This window comes from Montipora capricornis, chromosome 8 (assembly GCF_036669925.1).
Source record: "Montipora capricornis isolate CH-2021 chromosome 8, ASM3666992v2, whole genome shotgun sequence".
Lineage (NCBI taxonomy): Eukaryota > Metazoa > Cnidaria > Anthozoa > Scleractinia > Acroporidae > Montipora > Montipora capricornis.
Window position 1 is genome coordinate 51,006,702 of NC_090890.1, and position 19,975 is coordinate 51,026,676.

At 40.2% G+C, this 19,975-nt stretch overlaps 2 protein-coding genes across 5 annotated transcripts in view; one reads left to right on the top strand and one right to left on the bottom strand.

The window, feature by feature from the left end:
- The window catches only part of LOC138060680 (DNA topoisomerase 3-alpha-like), a 42,865-nt gene that overhangs the window by 5,491 nt on the left and 17,399 nt on the right, over positions 1-19,975 (bottom strand). The window contains exons 17-34 of one of the 4 annotated variants that reach the window (XM_068906522.1): positions 18,110-18,169; positions 17,916-17,966; positions 17,309-17,383; positions 16,738-16,788; positions 16,046-16,124; positions 14,662-14,775; positions 14,182-14,251; positions 13,377-13,405; positions 13,201-13,259; positions 12,611-12,674; positions 11,489-11,585; positions 5,316-5,489; positions 4,566-4,657; positions 2,869-3,123; positions 2,651-2,693; positions 2,117-2,199; positions 1,146-1,301; positions 1-19 (exon numbers count right to left, since the gene is read on the bottom strand). The exon at positions 1-19 is cut by the window's left edge and continues 21 nt beyond it. In XM_068906522.1, the coding sequence (XP_068762623.1) occupies positions 1-19; positions 1,146-1,301; positions 2,117-2,199; positions 2,651-2,693; positions 2,869-3,123; positions 4,566-4,657; positions 5,316-5,489; positions 11,489-11,585; positions 12,611-12,674; positions 13,201-13,259; positions 13,377-13,405; positions 14,182-14,251; positions 14,662-14,775; positions 16,046-16,124; positions 16,738-16,788; positions 17,309-17,383; positions 17,916-17,966; positions 18,110-18,169 (1,571 nt within the window). Of the gene's footprint in view, positions 20-1,145; positions 1,302-2,116; positions 2,200-2,650; positions 2,694-2,847; positions 3,124-4,565; positions 4,658-5,315; positions 5,490-11,488; positions 11,586-12,610; positions 12,675-13,200; positions 13,260-13,376; positions 13,406-14,181; positions 14,252-14,661; positions 14,776-16,045; positions 16,125-16,737; positions 16,789-17,308; positions 17,384-17,915; positions 17,967-18,109; positions 18,170-19,975 lie in introns of all 4 variants that reach the window. The other 3 variants (XM_068906521.1, XM_068906523.1, XM_068906520.1) reach the window with 3 other exon arrangements.
- On the top strand, positions 9,323-10,237 carry LOC138060682 (integrase/recombinase xerD homolog). Its single transcript, XM_068906525.1, has one exon. The coding sequence runs from the start codon at positions 9,323-9,325 to the stop codon at positions 10,235-10,237; it is 915 nt and encodes a 304-aa protein (XP_068762626.1).

Sequence of the window (19,975 nt, forward strand, 5' to 3'; positions counted from 1 at the left end):
TTTCGTCCTGAGTTGAATCCTTGAAAAAGAAAAAGAAAAAAAATTACACAAATACATTCAGAGCGTGTTCACAGCCATAAATGACGGAGAACATTGTTTTTTGGGATATGAAATTTGTTGTAATACAGTTTCCGGTTAAGGCCGAGGGGGACGCTCAGGCGCGTGCAAGAGGACTAGCCGAGTCGAGTTGGAGACACCTCGACGGCTACGGCACCGACAAAATGACGAAATAAAATCGTGCAGTTCGTGGAGCACGAACTTAACATTCATTTTATCTCTGCAAAACAACAACGCGATACAACAGAATTTCAGGTAAGGTTATGAGGACAACGTGAGCAAACAATAGTGAATCCTTTATTATTATTATTATTATTATTATTATTATTATTATTATAATATTCCTATCTTTCCTTCAAAATCATTCGCGTCAATCCCCTTTAAGGATACTTCGCCCTGAATTTACAAATGTGAACGAGAAGGAAGAATCAAAATATTTAATCAAGGTGCAAAAATAATTTAAAGTGATTCTTTCGTTGACGTTGCTATTGTCGCTAACAGGTGGTTTTCACATTACGGCAACGCCGCCATGTTGGTGGACGAACACAAAGATCTCTCATTATTTCCTTTTCTTCGTGAAGCAATTGCAAATTACATCATTGTTATCTGTCTCTAGAGATTGATTGCAAACCACCTGTAGTGCGCGGAAACGACTAATCCCCGCCCCATTTATTACGCGGTTTCCAAGCACAATGATGCGTTCCCACATAGCGAGAAAACCCCTAGTTTCCAAGGGTGAAGCCGACAAATGGCAGAAACCGTGCCTGGGCAACCAAGGTAGCTTGTTCTTTAATATGAAGACAACGATGTTTTTTTTATGAAGGATTTAGTGGCAAGGCGAGATGTTGTTATCCGAAGGTGCCTGGTGAACCAAGACCGCTACATGGTTGGTCTGGTTGTTTTGTGGGTTCTTGAAAAACATAGGACTGGACTTTCATTTAGAGCTGCCATGGAAAAGGACCTTGGATTCATTCAGTTTACTTAAGGCATCAGTTTCGCGACGAAAATAGTTATCGCTTCTTTTCTGGAAGAAAGCTAATGTTAGGGCAGCTTATGTTGACATATCTAGTGGCTACAATGCACCGTACCTGAATAATTATTCCTGTTGAAATTATTAGCTGGCCGCAAGGGTGCCGTGTCATTAACTGACGAAGAAGAAAACGAGACACTCCCTGCATCTTCGTCTGCCCACAAGAAAAACCCACAGCCCCTGTCTCTGTTAGCGCATTTATAGAATGGCCGACCTAAAGGAAAATGTTTACAAATGAGCAACAGAACTTGAGCTTGACTTTAGCTGGCTGCGAAATGATGGAATTTGGAGCGGAGTGTGAAAGGTGCTACATGAGATGGAGGTCATGACTGCACTATAGATGACTGTAAACCCTAGGGGCAGTATCCTATCACAGTTTGAGCCACCCGGATAGTCCTGGCAGCCTCTCTCTCTCTCTCTCAATCTGAGAAATTCGGTTTAAGAGGCTTTGAACGTCACAGAAAATCCATATCAAGTCACATATTTGAAGTGCGGGAATGAAACAGTTTTATGAACTAAAGATCGTCGCAGTTAAGGAAATTCGATTTTGATTAGAGCGAGTTTCAATCGAGTGTCGTAAAACCAAAACCAAAGTAATTACTTTGGCCAATCAAAAAGGGCGGAGACAATCCAGTAGACCAATCAAAACTCGAAGTAATTAAATGTAACCGACACAAAGCGCGAAAAAATGAGCACGTACGAACCACGAGCGGTTTTGGTTTCACTTCTAATTGGTTGAAAAAGTGGCGCAAGAACTTTGAACCAATCATTGAGTGAAGCAATGCAAAACCAATGCAATTCGCTAATTACTTTCGACACTCAATTGAAAACCACTCTATGACTTTGAGAAGGCTGGTGATTTCCGTGATTCATTTTTAATGATGAAGGCGAGTAAATTTCTGTAAGAGCTGCATGAAAGTCTGATGCATTTAACACTACTGTACATCTAGATCCCTTAGTTGTATAGTAAGGGTAGATCTGAACCACGCGCTATCTTTAATGCACTCAGGCTCTTAAAGCAAGCCGTACCTTTGTTAGGTCCATCTTTCTTCACGGTGAATTTTGTGGCTGGTTGAGCACATGTGCAGACTACACAGTTCTCATCATTGCTGCTGGATGTACAGAAAAGAAAGAAAAAGCGACTAAGACTACATTGAAGGCAAGAACAGACCCCAATGGAGCAACATGGTGATAGCTCTTAAGAGCTGGTTAGCATAGGAGACAATAGCATAAGCACAATAGTCCAAGTTCTTGTGATCTCAGGGTAGTTCCAGTCCTTAACTTTGTGGGGGCAAACGGACGAACGAATTTAAGACCCCACAATGCACCTCACCTACCCACGAATCACTAGGAACTTAATAGCAAAGACTTACGTAGACGCAATAACGTTCTGTAAGTGTAACTTTTGTTTTAACAAGAAGTGTTGATTATCAAAATGTCCCAGAGTTTGCGTCGTAAGTGTAAACCAGATGAAAACCACACAGGCAAACTTAGCGATTTAGAGGCGCGATCCAAAGTCATTGCCCCTAAAAACGCACAATGCCATGAGTTGATGACACATACCCGCGCAAGTCACTAGCCACAGGAATTTGGTTGAATCCTGAACCTAGAAAACAAAGGTCATTTATCAGCTTCATTTCACCCCACACACTGAATATAAACTATTGTTCGGCAATGACAACACGATAGAGCCACCAAAACATCCTCAAATAACCAAAACACCAAGATGTTTCTTCGAAGCCCTTTTAATCTGAAATTACCCGAAGGAAAAGAGGAAGTACCCCCATCATTTTGTTGCCAAGCCTGGTTAGACGGTATGACACCACGCTCTTCATTCCTTGTTGGCTGGTTAGAGGTAAAACCTCCTCTTTGGACAGGTCTTGTAACACCTCGACCTGCAGGTGGTCTGCTGCCACGTCCTCTAGCATTGCTGACGTTACCACGACCACGACCACGCCCACGATCTGAGGAATTTTGATGTCCCCTGCCACCAACACGAGAGTTCCGTCCCCCTCTGCCAGAGTAATTTGATCCACCTTGTAATTAATCGGGGGAACAGACAGTCAAGTGCGAAGAAGTAATATGAATACGATTTCATAATTAACAAATAAAGAAGCCTTGACTGTGCTCTGTTCTGTTGTAAAGCACTTAGGAAGCGGTTAGAGCACGAAAGAAGTGTAGGGGGAAACACGAGCCGATAGGCGAGTTTAGAGTGCTCTAGCCGCTTCCTAAGTGCTTTACAACAGAACAGAGCACAGTCAAGGCTTCTTTATTTGTTTTATGATAAAGAACAAGTAATTTTCTTCAAAAATTCTACTTTATTTTCAAAGCGAGCGCTTCTTGTGGCGAACTGAGGTGTCGTCAGCGCAGTGCTTTCTACTCTGATAAAGCACGCTAATTTGGACCAATCAGAGCCCTTGTATGAATGTTTAAAATTATTTGATTGGTTAATAAAACAAAGGCTTGTCAAAACATCAATCAACTGGAAAGTGGCTTGACAGAAACCACACAAAATTCGAATTTATGAAAAAATAAGTGCCTCAGTGTTAGGTTTCAGTCCGTAAAAAACAGCAAAAAAAGAGGATCTAAATAATTAAGTTCAGTGAAAACCGGCCGAATTGTTGCTCATGAACACCTGCACGTTTCCGACATGACAACTGGAAAACAAACTGTTCATTGCTTGCGGCTGGAATCTGAAAACCTGTTGAGAATTTTGTAAATGAAGAACTCCAGCGTGAGCACTTTCTGAGCTTGAAAGAACTGCTGGACCGGGCGACGGCTGAGGTCTTCCATCCAAAGCACTTGACAGAATATCTGAGCAAGCCTTTAACTGACAGCTTCAATAATACCCAAAGAAAAATTCGGAAATTTATCTGCCATTTCTGCGGATGATGGCGTGAGCTTTCGTTTGTTCCGAGCTTTGTACTCTCATAAAGCACGCTGTTTAAACCAATGAGAGCGCGCGTTATATAGGAACTTTATTATAATTAACATATAAGGAAGCCTCGCCTGTAATCTGTTCCGTTGTAAAGCAGGCAGGAAGATAGAGCGCGAAAGTGTAGGAGAAACACCATGGTCAAGTGCTTTCCCAACTTCTTGAGTAACGCACGCAGTATTTGCGGTATTAACCAACACCCGCAGTATTTGCGACCCGCAGCTTTAGCCATTTTGAAAAATCGTTTCAGCGATTTTAGAGCAAAAGCGAGACTGCTCGCAGTCTTGTAGGACTTCAAAGCATCGTATGAACTGTTACTGTATTATTATTAAGGCGGATTGACTGAGAAGTTGCTTAACAGCGAAGTGCACCTCTACTTTTATCAGAATAAAAACAAAGCATTACAAAAACAGAACAGAACCAAGCATTTTCAATTTTACGTAGACTTAAAGAGTAAATGGAACTGTTACGGCACTGGGACAAGTTCACATTGAAGCATACATTCACACAACTAAGCACGACATCATAAAATTACAGAATCACCTGTTCCCGACTCTGAGGGCAGTCGTGTCAAGTCTTTCAATTCCAGTAATTCTCGAAGAGTTTCGTCACATCCGCCAACACAGCCTGTGTACCTAATGGTTGGATTCAACAAATTCGTTAATCTATATATGATTCGACAACAGTTAAGACTGTTAATACAGAAGTACAGTGTATATCAACTTACAATGAACGCCATTTACATCTACCGCATTGTATGCAACAATATGTACAATACAGTCTCCTAAAAGATTACTTTGTCCTTTTTTGTTGGTGAAATCTTTTGAGGAGTTTGATGGCCTCATTAGGGGAAAGCCATCTTCCCGCCCAAACACATCCAAAAGGACTCTGAAAAAAAACCCTGTCAAGATCTTCAAACTTCTTGTCGCGGATATCCTAAGATCTTAAAGGAACGTTTACAGATTCTGCCATTATAATTGCAATAAGAATTTTCTAAAAAACCTTTCGGGATTCGTACAACTCAAGTTTCAATCACAAAACTCTCGAGTTTTAGGCGGAACAGCAGTGAGGATCTTTTAAGGTCTTTCAAAGAACTTATGAATATCTTAAACAGATGTTCCTCAGATTTCTTCAAGGATCTTTAGAATGTATTTTAAGACGTTTCAAGATGACCAAAGTTTATTATTTTGGTCCCTTGAAGACTTAAAAAATCTTAAAGACTTGTTGAAGATCCTTGAAATTTCTTAAAAGCTCAGATTACAAAAGGGTAGGACTTTACTCATTGACACTTACTCCAGAGGCATCATCGGTGGAACGGATCCTTTCTTGAATTTAAACTTGACCTTATGTACATCTCCCGGTTGGCAATTTCCACACAAGGACTCGTCCACGGCAGCCTCAATCACAAACTTTGGGAAAAAGGCACTGGAACGACACCTTGGGTAGCCTTGGCATCCAATCATGTAACTGAAAAGAGAGGCAATACTACTAACTGCCCTATAACTCAAAATTGCAGATAGCTATAATTCGTTTTAAATCTATTACTTCCTTTTCCTTGAAGAAAAAAAAATCCACAGGGACTCTTAGGCCGTACACATGTCATGTGTGTGTGTACTCTGCCTATAGGCAGGTCTTTCCTTACAATCCTGTTCCATGGCGCACCTCTTAAACGCTACGCAAGGGCCGCTATCCTCTACTCTGTCCAACGTTCCTGTTCGAGGCGTTCCATCCAGGAGGACTCTTTCCTTCCATTCTCCCCTAAATGACTAGCGGGAGAATCCCACCATGCCGTAAGGGTTTTTGTCTCCTGTCCATAACATATATGATAGCCTCCTTACCAGCACGTCGCACGATGTAGGCAATATATCGTGCAAATAATTATACAAGAAAGGCTATTTGCCTAACCTTTATTGACCATATTCTAATCAGTTACATCAATAAAAAGCAAACGGCTACGCTACAAAAACATGCGGCTAGAACCGCAGCTAATAGGAAAAGGAAACAGAAAGAAAGGGAACGACAGCAGCAGAGCAATAAGAAGCGTTGTACAACTCCCAACCTGGGCACGCCGGATCATCATCTTTTTCGTGGTATTTGTATCGCTATTGTTTTTACTTTATATTCTTCCTGTTATTCACTCAGGTGCTTTGTTATTTTCTCGTGTTATATATATTGGCTCTCCGTGAGTTACCAACCCATTTGACTGTGGTTGTCGTGTTGTGCAAGTTCCTATAACGGTTTAGAAAATAATTTTCATGTGTGCGAACGCAGTGAGTTAAAATGAAAATGTATTTTCTATAGGAGTTCATTACGGAACGTCAGTGTTCACACTTTGTTTTCTATCTCACCTTCGTGTGCATTACTGTTACGTAATACCTGTCAAGTATGCATGATTTCTGTACCACATGGGAGTAAGGTGTCATAGCATGTACTGCTATATAGTCCAGTAACCGTATGCTTATTTCACTTCTCGCGTCACCAATATAGCTTTGTATTCTGCTTTCCCGCCCACCCGCCCCTCCTTTTCTTTTGTGTTAATTAGCAAGTTTTGCTCTTTGGTTGTTATCTGTCGTTACTCAACTATTCATATTTTCGTCCCATCTTGACACCCGCAGGCCGTCCAAGCTCTTGTGCACATGGGGACTGCTTCAGGTGTGGAAGGCCAGGTCACTGGGCCAAAGATTGCAGGGCTTCCAGCTTCTACCCCCGCCCTTTCGGCCAGTACAAGCCAACCGCCTTTGCCCCAGCCTCCACCACCACAAACGCTTCAGGAACCGGACTTAAGGGAATCGGACATTCATGAGGAATTCGACAAGTTTACGGATGTACTTCAGGTACTGAATCGTTTTGAAATCGACGAAGATCTAGGACGGAATAACAATGTAAAGGGCAATTTAAAGAAAAATTTAGAACTTTGGGTATTTTTAGGTGCTTCATCCTTCATATTAAACGTAATTAAATTTGGTTATCGTTTGCCTTTCTGGGATGTGCCGCCTGCATATTATTCAAAGAACAACGCTTCAGCCCTGAAAAATATTGACTTCGTAGAGAATCACTGAGCTACTGGAGTCCGAACGCCTAAAGCAATTGTCTTACAAACCCCATGTCGTCAATCCATTGTCGGTTTCCGTTCAGCCTAATGGAAAGAAAAGGTTAATTCTTGATTTAAGATATGTTAATCATTTCATTAAGAAACTGAGGATTAAGTACGATGATTGGAAAATTGCTTCTCTTATGTTTCGCAAGAATGGTTATATGTTTTCTTTTGATCTTAAGAGTGGCTATCATCACGTCGAGATCTTCCAACCACATCAAACATTCTTAGGTTTTTCATGGGAGTTTCAAGGGGAGACGCGGTTTTACGTTTTCACAGTTCTTCCTTTTGGCCTTTCTGTAGCTCCTTATTTATATCTTTACAAAGATACTCCGCCCTTTGGTTGGATGGTGGAGGGCTAACGGTATTTACATCGCGGTATTTTTAGATGATGGTTGGTCCATAGCTGACGACTATAATTCAGCAAATATTATAGCTAGTAGGGTTCGTCCTGACATACGTTTAGTCGGATTCATAACAAATAGCGAAAAGTCAATTTGGGAACCAACGCAAATTATTACTTGGTTAGGATTGGTCTGGAACTCCACTCTTGGTACTATTAGTATTACACCCAGGAGGGCCCAAGGTATCGTTGATTGTGTGGCTTTTATTGAAGCTCAAAAATGCACAATTTCGGCTAGACAATTGTCATCATTTGTCGGGAAAGTTATGTCTACATGTCCGGTTACTGGAAAGTTTACCCAGAATTACTACCAGACACTGTCAGATGACAATTGCTATTGCTGAGCATTGGGATACACCTATGATTTTAGACGAGTATTGTAAGGATGAAATCGTTTTCTGGAAGAACAATATCCATCTACGCAATTTTAAAAATTGCTTTGTTTTCCGCAAACCTCGGAAAGTAACTTTTTCAAATGCTAGTAATATTGCCTGCGGAGCTGTTTCTTATATCAATGACGGCGAGCTTGTTTGCCACAAAATGCGGACGCAGGACGAAAGGAGTAGAAGTTTCACGTGGCGAGAATTAAGTGCAATTGAATTCTCACTTCTGTCTTGCCTTCCTATTTTAAGTTCATCACATATTAAGTGGTATACCGATAACCAGGCCACTGCCGAAATCGTTGAGGTCGGTAGCATGAAACTCGAGTTACACACGATTGGCTTAAAAATATTCAAGATATGTTACGAACACAGCATTCATTTGGATATTGAATGGGTTCCTAGAGATCGCAATGCCAGGGCAGATTTTATTAGCAAACTGGTGGATTTTGACGATTGGCAGGTCACTGAGGACGTCTTCAAAGACTTGGATAGTCTTTGGGATCCCCACACGGTGGATTGTTTTTCCACGTATTACAACAGAAAAATCACCAGATATTTTTCTAGATTTTGGAACCAGGAAACGTCGGGCATTGACGCATTTATGCAGTCGAGGGAAGTTGAGAACTGCTGCTTAGTTCCGCCAGTTTATCTTATTCCCAGAACGCTTGCCTATATGTATAGTTAGGGAGCCAAGGGCACCCTTATTGTTCCACTGTGGAAGTCAGCCGTGTTTTGGCCCCTGTTAACCAATATTTATTGCAGTTTCATCCAGGATTTAAGAGTTTTGTCTATGCCTCAAGCTTTGACGCACGGACGAAATCACAATTCTATTCTGGGTTCACCAACTACTCCGGGATATGTAGTGGCTTTAAGATTGAATTTCGTTCCTTCGGGGTAAGAATCTGAAGGGTTGGCCTTTCGGCCACAATCCAGCGAGTGGAATTTGTGCTGACTACGAATAGCACCTTGTCAGTGTTGCGTTATTTATTTCACTTTGGTCATTTTATATGAGGTAGATGTGCTGACAACGAATAGCACCTTACCAGTGTTGAGGTATTTATTTCTTTTCGGCCATGTATCAATGTGCAGAAGTTGTGTCGACAACGAATAGCACTCCAATAGTGCTGTGTTATTTATTGCCCCTTTTTGATCTTCATTTAATGAATGTAGTGGTGTTGAGAACTAATAGCACCCGGGTTTTAGTACTTTTTTCCTTTTAGCCATGAATCAGTGAGTAAGATTGTTCCACCTCTACACCCCTCTGTTTCCACCTCTACACCCCTCTGTTATGTGTTTTTCATTTTGTTTTCCTCAACAGGCCATCTCTGCTCAGTCCTGTTGGGCAAGTCTCTATGGATTTTTAGCTCCCTTCAAGCTGCGCCTCATTACTGATCAGTTTAAGGCCAGACAACCTTCGACGATGAATAGATATTTACTTGAGTGTCGAAAATTTATGCGTTGGCGCAATGATGTTAAGGCTCAATTCGTTTTGCCACAAGAGCCTGTTGTTGTAGCGGCCTATTTGTCTCAGCTTCACAGGAAGACTGGTTCTCCCAGCACTGTTAGTATGGCTTATGCTGCATTAGTTTGGCTACACGATGTAGTAGATGTAACTTGTAGTAATAATCCTTTGAAAACCGGAATGTGTAGAAATGTTGTTGAAGCCGCGAAACGTAATGGCACACAACGGAAGAACAGGAAGCTCCCTCTCTCTATTGATGTGGTCAAGAGAATAGTTGCTAAACATGGCAAGGTAGACGCTAATCTAAAAGATCTGCGAATTTCAGTCATAGTTCTCTTAGGTTTTGCAGGTGTCTTCAGATTCAATGAGTTAGCAAATATCAAAGCTTCGCATATAACTTTCGCAGATGACCATATGTCCATTGTTATACCAAGTAGTAAAACAGATGTCTACAGGGAAGGTAATAAAGCTATTATTGCTAGAACGGACAATGCCACTTGTCCAGTTAGTATGGTCCTTAGGTATATGTCTGCTGCAAGAATGGACCATAATGCAGACGGTCTCCTAATCAGGCAGTTAGTATTTCAGAAAAATTATAATACTTATGTTTTAGGGAACAAAGGAATTTCTTATTCTAGGTGTCGAGAAATCTTTTTGGAAGCTCTCAAGGCTCTAGGTTACAACTCGAAACTTTTTGGGTTACACAGTCTTAGGTCTGGTGGGGCAACCGCTGCCGTAACTTCACCTAGCGGCCCTGTATCAGACAGGTTATTAAAATTACACGGGCGATGGAAATCCGATTACGCCAAAGACTTGTATATTCAAGAAGATATATCTGCCCGGCTTTCAGTTTCATCTAGCCTAGGTATCTAATTGCTATCATTAAGTTTCCACGCGTGATGGGACACGCGAACGTTTTGCTATCTTTTAGTTACAGCCAAGTTTTGTATGATTATAATCAGTGCTTTCACTATAATTTAACCGTATCATATGTATTGTGCAAGTGTACTAGCTTAATGAGGATATAGCTTCGCGTATCGTATTTCTGTGGAGTAAAAGCAATGTGACCGTTTATACACAGTGCTCGAATACAGTAATAGAGCTTATATTGGCTCTCCGTGAGGTACCAACCCATTTGACTGTGGTTGTCGTGTTGTGCAAGTTCCTATAACGGTTTAGAAAATAATTTTCATGTGTGCGAACGCAGTGAGTTAAAATGAAATATATCTTTCTATCTTTCAAAATTTTAGTTTTATACAAAAACAGATTAAAATTTAGAGAACAGTTTGACTTCCTACATTCCCAGGTACACAATTTACGTAGAATCAGCATATAATTTAGTATGCCATTCCTTTCTGGAATGGAAAACCCTTTGAGTGTCAACGTTAAAGTTAAAGTTATCTGTTCCTTTGATTACTTTACGAGATCTAGCTGTAAAGTCTTCTTGAATTTAACCAGCACCAAATGCTTTGCTGGCTTTGTAACTGTCAAAGTAATATGCTTTTGTTTAACCGCAGTTTGATTTATTTCTGTGAAGTATATATCACTGACGTGAATCAGTTTAAGGCCGCAAATCTATCTTCTGTCTGTCTAGTGTCTTCTGCTATGTCTGTCTGTCTTCTGTACACTGGCCAAACTAAGCAATTCAGATTTCTGGAAAGACTCCTTTTTCAACAGTGACTAGTAAATTTAAGATTTGACGGATTATGAAATACACCAAGAAATCCTGTATAATTTGTAATGTCATTTCTTGATCAAGGACAGTCTACTACCTGTTCCACAAAAATTAATAACAACAAGGTCAAATGACACGATCGCGATATTCAAGATTCACTTTAAGGGGGCTGTTTTTGTTTACATGTAATTACAGGTAATACTAATGAACAAAAATTAAATGAGATCTCTGATAATAGGCCATTTTCGAAATATCAAATATTCAGCTTGATAGTGAGGTAGTGAGGACAAAAACAACAGAAACACAATGGAATGTGGATAATATTTGCTTATCATCAACTTCCCTTTGTCTTTGTCCTCACTGCCTCACTATATATCAAGCTGAATTTTAATATATCGAAAAAGGCCTATAAATATACAAGCAACTCAGTGATCATAGCAAAAACCCACCTGCCATCTTTAGTTTTCTTGAGAATCATCTGCTCTATTTTACACCTTGGACAAAGCCGCAGCGGTTCTGTGCCTCTTTCATCCTCACTCCCAAGAACTACAAATAAACGTGCCGTGAAACATGGCGGTATAAGCCATACTTGCAGACAAGTTGCAACGCGAGTTTGATAGCTCGAATGCGAAAAAAATATATGCCAAAACTGAGAACCCCGATTTGTTTTGTAGTAAGAGACAGATCATTTAAAATTGAAAATCTCCGCATTTTCAAGGAGATGAGCCCAACCCCCGATGTAAAGTTATCTTTTACGGAAAAATGTGACTCAAACAATGTTCATGATAAATAATTCCTAAGAACAGGAATAAAATAATAATTCTCACACACCTCTGGTAGCTATGTCAAGCTACCCGCCACAACCTGACTGGCTTTATTGTAATCTCAACATGTACAAGTTGTTAAAACGGTATACCTCAAAAACAAGGCTGAGGAAAAAAGTTTTGAACTAGAAGGGTCACGGAAGCATGAATCAACATACAAGTTCAAACAAGTGAAAATCTTTGGGTGGGTGAGTGGGGAAAAGGTCAGAAATGGCGGACCAGCAAAAACAACTGCCCGCTTTAGGTCACCTGACCTCTTCCCAGGCCCCAGCGATGTGTGAGAAAAACATTGTCCACTTATTTTGTTTCACTTAGCCAGTGGAAAATCTCACCTATTAACGTGCAAACGGACGTAACATTGTTGGTTGTTACATGTTGCGTCCGCTCGCACACCCTGTTGCATGTTGTTGGAGTCAACAACTCCCAACATTCCTTTTGTTCCGTAATCAACGAAGTGTGGCGCAACAATGTTGGATTCGTTTGCACAGCTCTTCCAACATTGTTGGGGCCACACACGCGCACTACGTTGTGGTCTCCATGGAGATAGCAACACATTAACGTGTTGAAAACAAGATGGCAGCCGAATTTTGTAAGTTTACAAAGTCTTATGGGTCGTATCCTTCCCATAATACACTGGACGTCATTCCATCATAGGGAGTTGTTGCGTCCGTTTGCACAAAAATGCCAACAACATCCAACATCTGCAGAGTTGCTGCATCCGTTTGCACGATTTGCATGATTGCATACCTTCATCAATAAACTCCTGGGGGTCTCCAAAATAATTAGATAAGGCCTGATCCAATCTGACAGCCTGCAACAAAAACACAAGGAAGGTCAAGTTTCAATTGATTGGATAAAAAAAAAAGGAAGGAGAGGAAAGGAACTTTATCTGAGCATCTAGTCGTTCTAGCGCTGGAGTGCTAATTTCGGAAGTTAACAATAATTGTTAGTTATTAACGTAAATCAAGCAAAATGTTGGTTTTTGAGGAGAGGGGAAACCGGAGAACCCGGAGAAAAACCTCTCGGTGCAGAGTAGAGAACCAACAAACTCAACACACATATGACGCCGAGTCTGGGAATCGAACCCGGGCCACATTGGTGGGAGGCGAGTGCTTTCACCACTGCTCCATGCCTGGACCCCCAATCTAGTTGAATAGGTGAGTGGAAAAGCATCCGAACTAATAGCCATAAGGTTGTAGGTTCGACTCCTGGATCTTTTCCAGGTTCCCAGAGTTATTATCGAAGAATCATGTCTCTTCATCATCATTGTATGCTTGCAACCCTGTGCATACAAAACACAGTGGTAAGACCGAAGTAAAACCCAGTCTTTAACAAACCTGCTGTACAGCTTGAACAAACTGCTCCTTGTACTTGGCAACTTGTTCCACAAGCACATCTAAAACAATGAACACACACAAAAACACCAAAAAAGAATTTTCAAAAAAATGATAATAATTTCATGCGAAATACTTTTCCTAGAGCAAACTGATCAGACTTCCTACGAAATTCTTACCATCTTTATTTCTTGTTCCCTCACAAATTCTGCAAAAAAGAAACAAGACTGAATAACACTTAATAAAATACATAAAAAGAAAAATTACTCAGTTCCGACTGGTTTAGAGAAATGCAGTTTTCAGGTAACACAGTGCTTGAAAAATGGGTACCCAGTAATTCAGTGCAAAGAGAGGAAACAAACCAAGCATTCTGATTGGTCAACGATCAAAGAAAGTCACAGACAGCAATCAAAATAATGCGAGCCTTGGATGGCACAATTTGAGCCTTGGATGGCATTGCTTCTGCTAAATTGGGATCATGTTTACCATATGTGGTCTTCTCGACCGATTGTCATACGGATATCGGCCGATAGTCGACTGGTTATTGACCAGCCATCAACTGAGTGTCCACCAACTATCAACCAACTCTCGGGCGCCATATCGGTCAGGTATCGGCTGACAATCGACCGATATAGCGACCGACATAGCGACCGACATAGCGGTCAAGACCACCTACAGTAAACATGATCCAATTGCGACAATGTCTCTAAAATTTCTCATGAACATATTATTAAATCACATGATTTTTCTCATGCAGTTTGGAATAAATAAGCAATAATTAATATCATTGTAAATTTTTTCAAAGACTACAAATTGCACTCGCCGTAATTTTGTTCGCCTTTGAAAAACTTTACTCATGCTTATTTATTCCAAAATGCCCTCGAAATCATGTGGTAAACTATACTAAGAATACAAATCTTCGTGTGCAAGAACTTCTAAGTAAACGAAACTATGAGGGGGAGGAACAAGCTTAAGCTTAAATACCTTTTCAAATCAGCTTCAAGTTCAGCCCTCAATCTCGGTTTTGATAACTCAAATCCCATCAGATCATAGCCTGTTTTTAAAAGTTTAAAGAGAGGATTAATTTTATTGCCAAAAAATATTATTAACCATGAGGTTTTGTTTGGGAGGAATCAAATTTTCTGTACCAACAGCATATTAAATAAAACAAATTATTTAAAATGTAGTATGCATGTCATTTATAACTAGTGGCTGGTTAATTGTGAAATGAAGAGATCTTTTTAAAGCCAAAATTTTAGCTCTATGATGCCCAAGAGGTAGACATGACTTGTAGTATTTACTAACTGGCAAACCACAGATAAGTTGAGGAATGGAGGACAGATAATTTTGAAGTGCTTGTCCACAGAGAAAGGTTATGAATAACGTACTAGACATCTTTTAATTAATAACCACCTTAGTTTTATTTGTTAGTTTCACCTCTGATACAAGAAGCACTCTAATTACCTTCTACAAGTCCCATTCCTAATTGTCCTGGTAAAAAGGTTCCATCCTGCTGTACCCCCACATAGCACCTGCTCTTAATGGTCTCAATGTGCTCTGCATGAGTGGCATCAGTGCCTAATGTTGCAAGGATGTTAGAAGATTTTTAAACTGCAACTTTGTCTTTTCATACATTTTGGAAATCTTCTGTCACCTCATGTTGCTCAATGTCCCTATTTCCATTGCTTGTCAGTGAGAAAGGCAGCTGAAGCTGGGGATTGTAGTTGGGTTGTGGGGGTTGCCAGTTATTGCAGTATTGCAGATCTAGGGGCCAGATAAATGGCCTCTGGCAAAAGATCCTTGATGGCCCAGGCACCCAGCTACATGTACCATTTATGATCAGCGAAAAATAAGCAAAAAATAATTCTCTCTTCATGCACATGGCTCATGACACCAGTTCTTCAGTGTGTCACAGTCCAAGTTTAATAATAATAATAATAATAATAATAATAATAATAATAATAATAATACAAGGCTGTTGCCTAACAGGAGCCCGGTAGCCTGGGGCTCCCAAAGAATAGCTCTGGGCGCCTTAATTTTTCACAGCAACACCTTTCACTTCATATGTTGGGCTCCTGAGTTCTCAGCGTTTAGCTCTGAGGGCCCCTTTAAAATTTTCTTAGGCAGCAGCCTTGTAATAATAATAATAATAATAATAATAATAATAATAATAATAATAATAATAGTATCACTGTTATGTACAGTGTATGTTAGAGTGTAATTCTCTTTGATGAGATTACCTAATTGCTTCACCTACAGCAACCAAATTTTGTTTTCTATCATTTTAATGCACTGTTAACCCATTCACACCTAAAAAAAAACCCATTTGACAAGTAATATCGTCTGGAGTAAAATTTATCACACTCACTCTCAGGAAGGGAAGTTAATTAAAGGGGACATGGTATATGAGTGGACCTTCACTGTAGATGTTGTTAACCAATGACACCTGAAGAATTCCCAATTGATTCATGCCCACTTGGGGAAGGGTTAGGGCCGATTTACACGGTACGACTTTGTCGCATGCGACAACGGCTTACGACAGGCCCACGACATGATTTACGATTGCTGTGTACGTCAGAAAAAATACCGTAGCATTTTAAAACATGTTTTAAAACGCTGCGACAATCGTAAGTCATTTCGTAGGCCTGTCGTGAGCTTGTCGCATGCGACAAAATCGTATCGTGTAAATCGGCCCATAATGAACTCAGGATTCATCGTTTTGATCCCCTTCATGGCTGCGAGGGGGCATAGGTCTGTCCCTAATAAGATTATGCCATAAACTGTCACACAATCCAGGAATTTGTTCTCACAGAAAGCTGATTGTAGGAAAAACTTTTGTTTCACTTGCCTATGCCATGTTTCTCCATCAAACCAATCAAGTCTGCTTCAGTCAAGAGTGGAGGAGGTTTGGTTTCTCCATCTAGCATCTGTTGCAATAGAAATTATGACAATAAATTTGTGTGCATGTCTTGCTCAAAGGAAAACACATCTGGTTTCCACTTGATCATTGAAGTTAAAGACCTCTTGGAGTAGGTTATTACCTGGATGGTGACAGGTTTAAAGGATAGGTCTCTTTTTCGCAGGTTACTCGTTACAAAACCTTTACTTATGCTAAACTTAGACCTCATTAGGTTCGCCAATTTGAAGGTTTTGAGTTGCTTTAGTATAGGTAAAACATTAATGACCTGTAACAAGTGACCTGGGCCGGTTCCTGAAAGGAGGAATAAATTATACCTGACATAACAGTTACTCCAGAGATAAATCTGCTATTCTAACAGAACAGAATTTATTCTAGGGATAAAGGTAGATTCCTGGAATAGAGTTATTCTTCCTTTCAGGAATAATTGGCAAAACCATTATCTTTCTTCCTTTCTAACTGAAAGTGATATTGATAAAAACTCAAGATTATTTTATTACAGCAACATAGCACATTAAATTGACATTTAATTGCGTCGTGGGAATAGAAAGATTAAGGCACAGAAAAAAAATTAATAAAAACACTTGCTTCTACTTCAAGTGGACAAACATGAAACTACAAACCTCAATGGAACTTGGTTGAAACTCTTCACCTTGATTATAGACAGGAATAGTCTACAACAGCAAATAGTTACTGTTAATTATTCAACGTCATTATTAACTTTGATGAACACTGAAAGTTTAAAGAGCAAAAGAATTTAATATAAGAAACTCTTAATGCTTGAGTGCTCTCTAAACTTAATACTGTAGGTGTGTCATTACTCAAAATACATGCAAGCACAGTGAACTAAATGAACCATGTTATATAGCATTGCCTGAGAAAGAGAAGTGGTGAGTCTGCACAGTGTCATTAGCATCCTTGTAAGATTTTGATGCATTCTTGTACACATTAAAATTAAATTGTGTGTAATTTCATCATTAATATTATTAATGTTAATTTTTCGTTTTCACATACATAATCATCACTTATCGTTTTCAAATAAAGCAAAAGAAAATGTTTGGCTTCCATATGAGGAGTTTGGAGGATGTGTTCTTGACACCTTTTCTTTGTTAAGGGACAACGACTGCCCACTTGACGTCACATTAAAACCAAGGATGAAAGGGGGTGATAAGATTTAATTTCAGTGAAAATTACCTTTGCATTCCACTTATCATAGGGATACACATCAAGGTAATTCCGTGCAATAATCATCAGCCCTGTAGCTGTGAACTAAAAGGAAATGTTTATAATGCAATACAATACATACTTAATTGACTGCTCCCCATAGGGGCTCTTCAGGGCCAATGAAACACAAGCAACAAAATGACGGAACAGAACTACAACAACAACAACTGTTAGGAATCCCAACTGGCCGGAGGCAAACCAGTTGGCTATTTACAAGTGCAGCTGGGAAGTTGAACCAGGGACTACCAGGAACAAATTCAGCAAACGGTCAGAGCTGGTCTTGAACCCAGGATCTCCGGACCTCAAGGCAAGCGACATAACCACTGGGCCACACCCCTCCACTGGGGCCACAAATTTTTAGACCATAATGAGGTGGTCAAACAATAAACACTTCTACGTAAAACTTATGACTTACCGGTAAGTAAAATAAACAAAAATAAAAAAGATTACTGTACATTGGAGCAATAACATATTTGATCAAACTAATTAATGTTCTCCTTACTGTAATTGAACACCATTATGAACCTACAATGTAGCATTAATCTTTTAAATTGAATGAACTTGTGTACATTTGTACCTTTTCTCCAGCGATCTCAATTTCCACACTTGTTTCTTGTCCTTTGGCATCCTAGGTAAGAAAAAAAAAGTATGTATGTGTACATGTAGAAGGACTAGCTGTCCATTTACAACTGTATTTGCAAAACCTGACCACTAACTACTTCATTGACATCAACATAACAACTAAAGGAATATACAAATTAAGAAACTCACCTCTGAACAGCAGGCTAAAAAATGTCGCACTATGAACTCATACAATCTCTTGTCATTGCCCTACAAGAAAAATGATATTGTTTTTTATTCTTTAGCAGTAGTGCTATATGGGTGTTCGTCCCCCTTTTGACGGTTGGAATTGGAGCGTTCTGATTGGTGGATTTAAATTTTTGCGGGAAATTCAAACATACGTTAGGTGGGAAATTCAAATTTCAAACGATGACGTCACAGACACGTGACGCCTCCCTTGCTGCGAACCCTCAGGAAACAGGTTTGGGTGTTTGCGTAACCATGTTGGATAAAAAGATAATGGTCAGGAAATTCAAAATTCAAACAAATGACGTCACATCGGTCGAGAAAGGGATGATGTCACAGAGTCCCAGGCCCCTCATGGCCAGAAAAAACACCAGAGGAAAAAAAATGAAATCCAACAGGTTTTAATGTACAAGAAAAAACAACAACGGTACTATTTGTACAAGAAGAAGAAAAAAGCAAAAAATGTCACACTATGTAGAAGAAGAAGACAGTGCCCCACACACGCACCCTAGTTTATTATGATAAAGGCTTCTTTGGATGTGGCCGGCCAATGAGAGGATCCAGAACACAATCATCCCACTGGTCACATCTGAGTAGTCTCCTTAAAGTCATCTCAGTTCCATAGTGTCCCTACTCAGTCCACACACAAAAGTTGGCGCCCCGTACTTTGTCTTCTGGATGAAGCCAAAGTCTCAATCCTCCTCCTCATCAAGATCAAGTAAAAGTTGAGCCAGTTCGAAGATTGTCTGTGAACGAATCCTCCTCAGTGAGTCTGTATCCGTAAGGGTACGTGATGGCAGTACCAGGTCGAAGGACGCATTTGTAGACCAACTGATAGTTATTTTTTGCAGGTTGAGTGGATGCTTGATGGATGACGGTTTTTCGAGGTGTGTCCAAGGGACAACAAAGTTTGTCAAGTTTGTTTTGTCGCAACACTTGGTAATTAAGTTGGGTTTTACCCTCGACATTGAGTGAATGTCCTTTGACTTTGCATTCGGTCTTGTCATGTGATTTAACACGATCGCTGCTGTATCAGCGACCGCCTCATCTGTTGGAAGTGTCTGAAAATGAGTTGCTTGGAGTTACTCCCTCAATTTGAGTTACTTAGGGTTGCTCGTTTACTCATGGGTTGCTCATTTGCTCATTTTACTCATGACTTCCTCGGAGTTACTCACTCAATTTGAGTAACACGAGTTTCCTGGAGCACTTGTTTGGTCTCCCTTGAGCGAACAAAGCTGAGTATTCAACGTTTGGTTCCTGAAGTTTGCACCGCCCCACACCGCGCTTGTTCAAAAATTGACCACGTTTGTATTTTGGAAAAAGAAAGACACTACCTATAAATTCATGCTTTTATTATTTGATTCGAGACCATTCATAACACCCTATGTTCAAAGGGGAGACTTGGTTTACTCAGCAAGGGTTTTATTTGGTTCGAGGCGTGTGGGCTCTGTCTCGTCCATTGAGCAAAGTGGGATCTCTCTGAGCTTGTTCCTCTTTTGTCGATGGCATAGCTTTTGCCTCTCCCTGATATTGTCCTTGTTTTTGTGATAGTATCGTTTCGCATACGCCTGACATTGGCTTTGTTTCTGTCTTTGTTTCTTTTGTTCTGTTTTCTCTGTCTCCTCTTGGCTTTAATCTTGTCCTTCTGTCAGCTGGCAAGGATCGTTCCTGGTGTCATTTCATCCACTGGCTTCGGTGGGTTTGCCTTCGTTTCACCATCGAGCATTTCCTTTGGCATGGTGTCTTTAACCCTGTCTGGTTCAGTCATTTGGCTAGGCTGTCGCATTGGTTCTGTGTTTGCAACAGTCACCACACAGGGTGACTCCACGG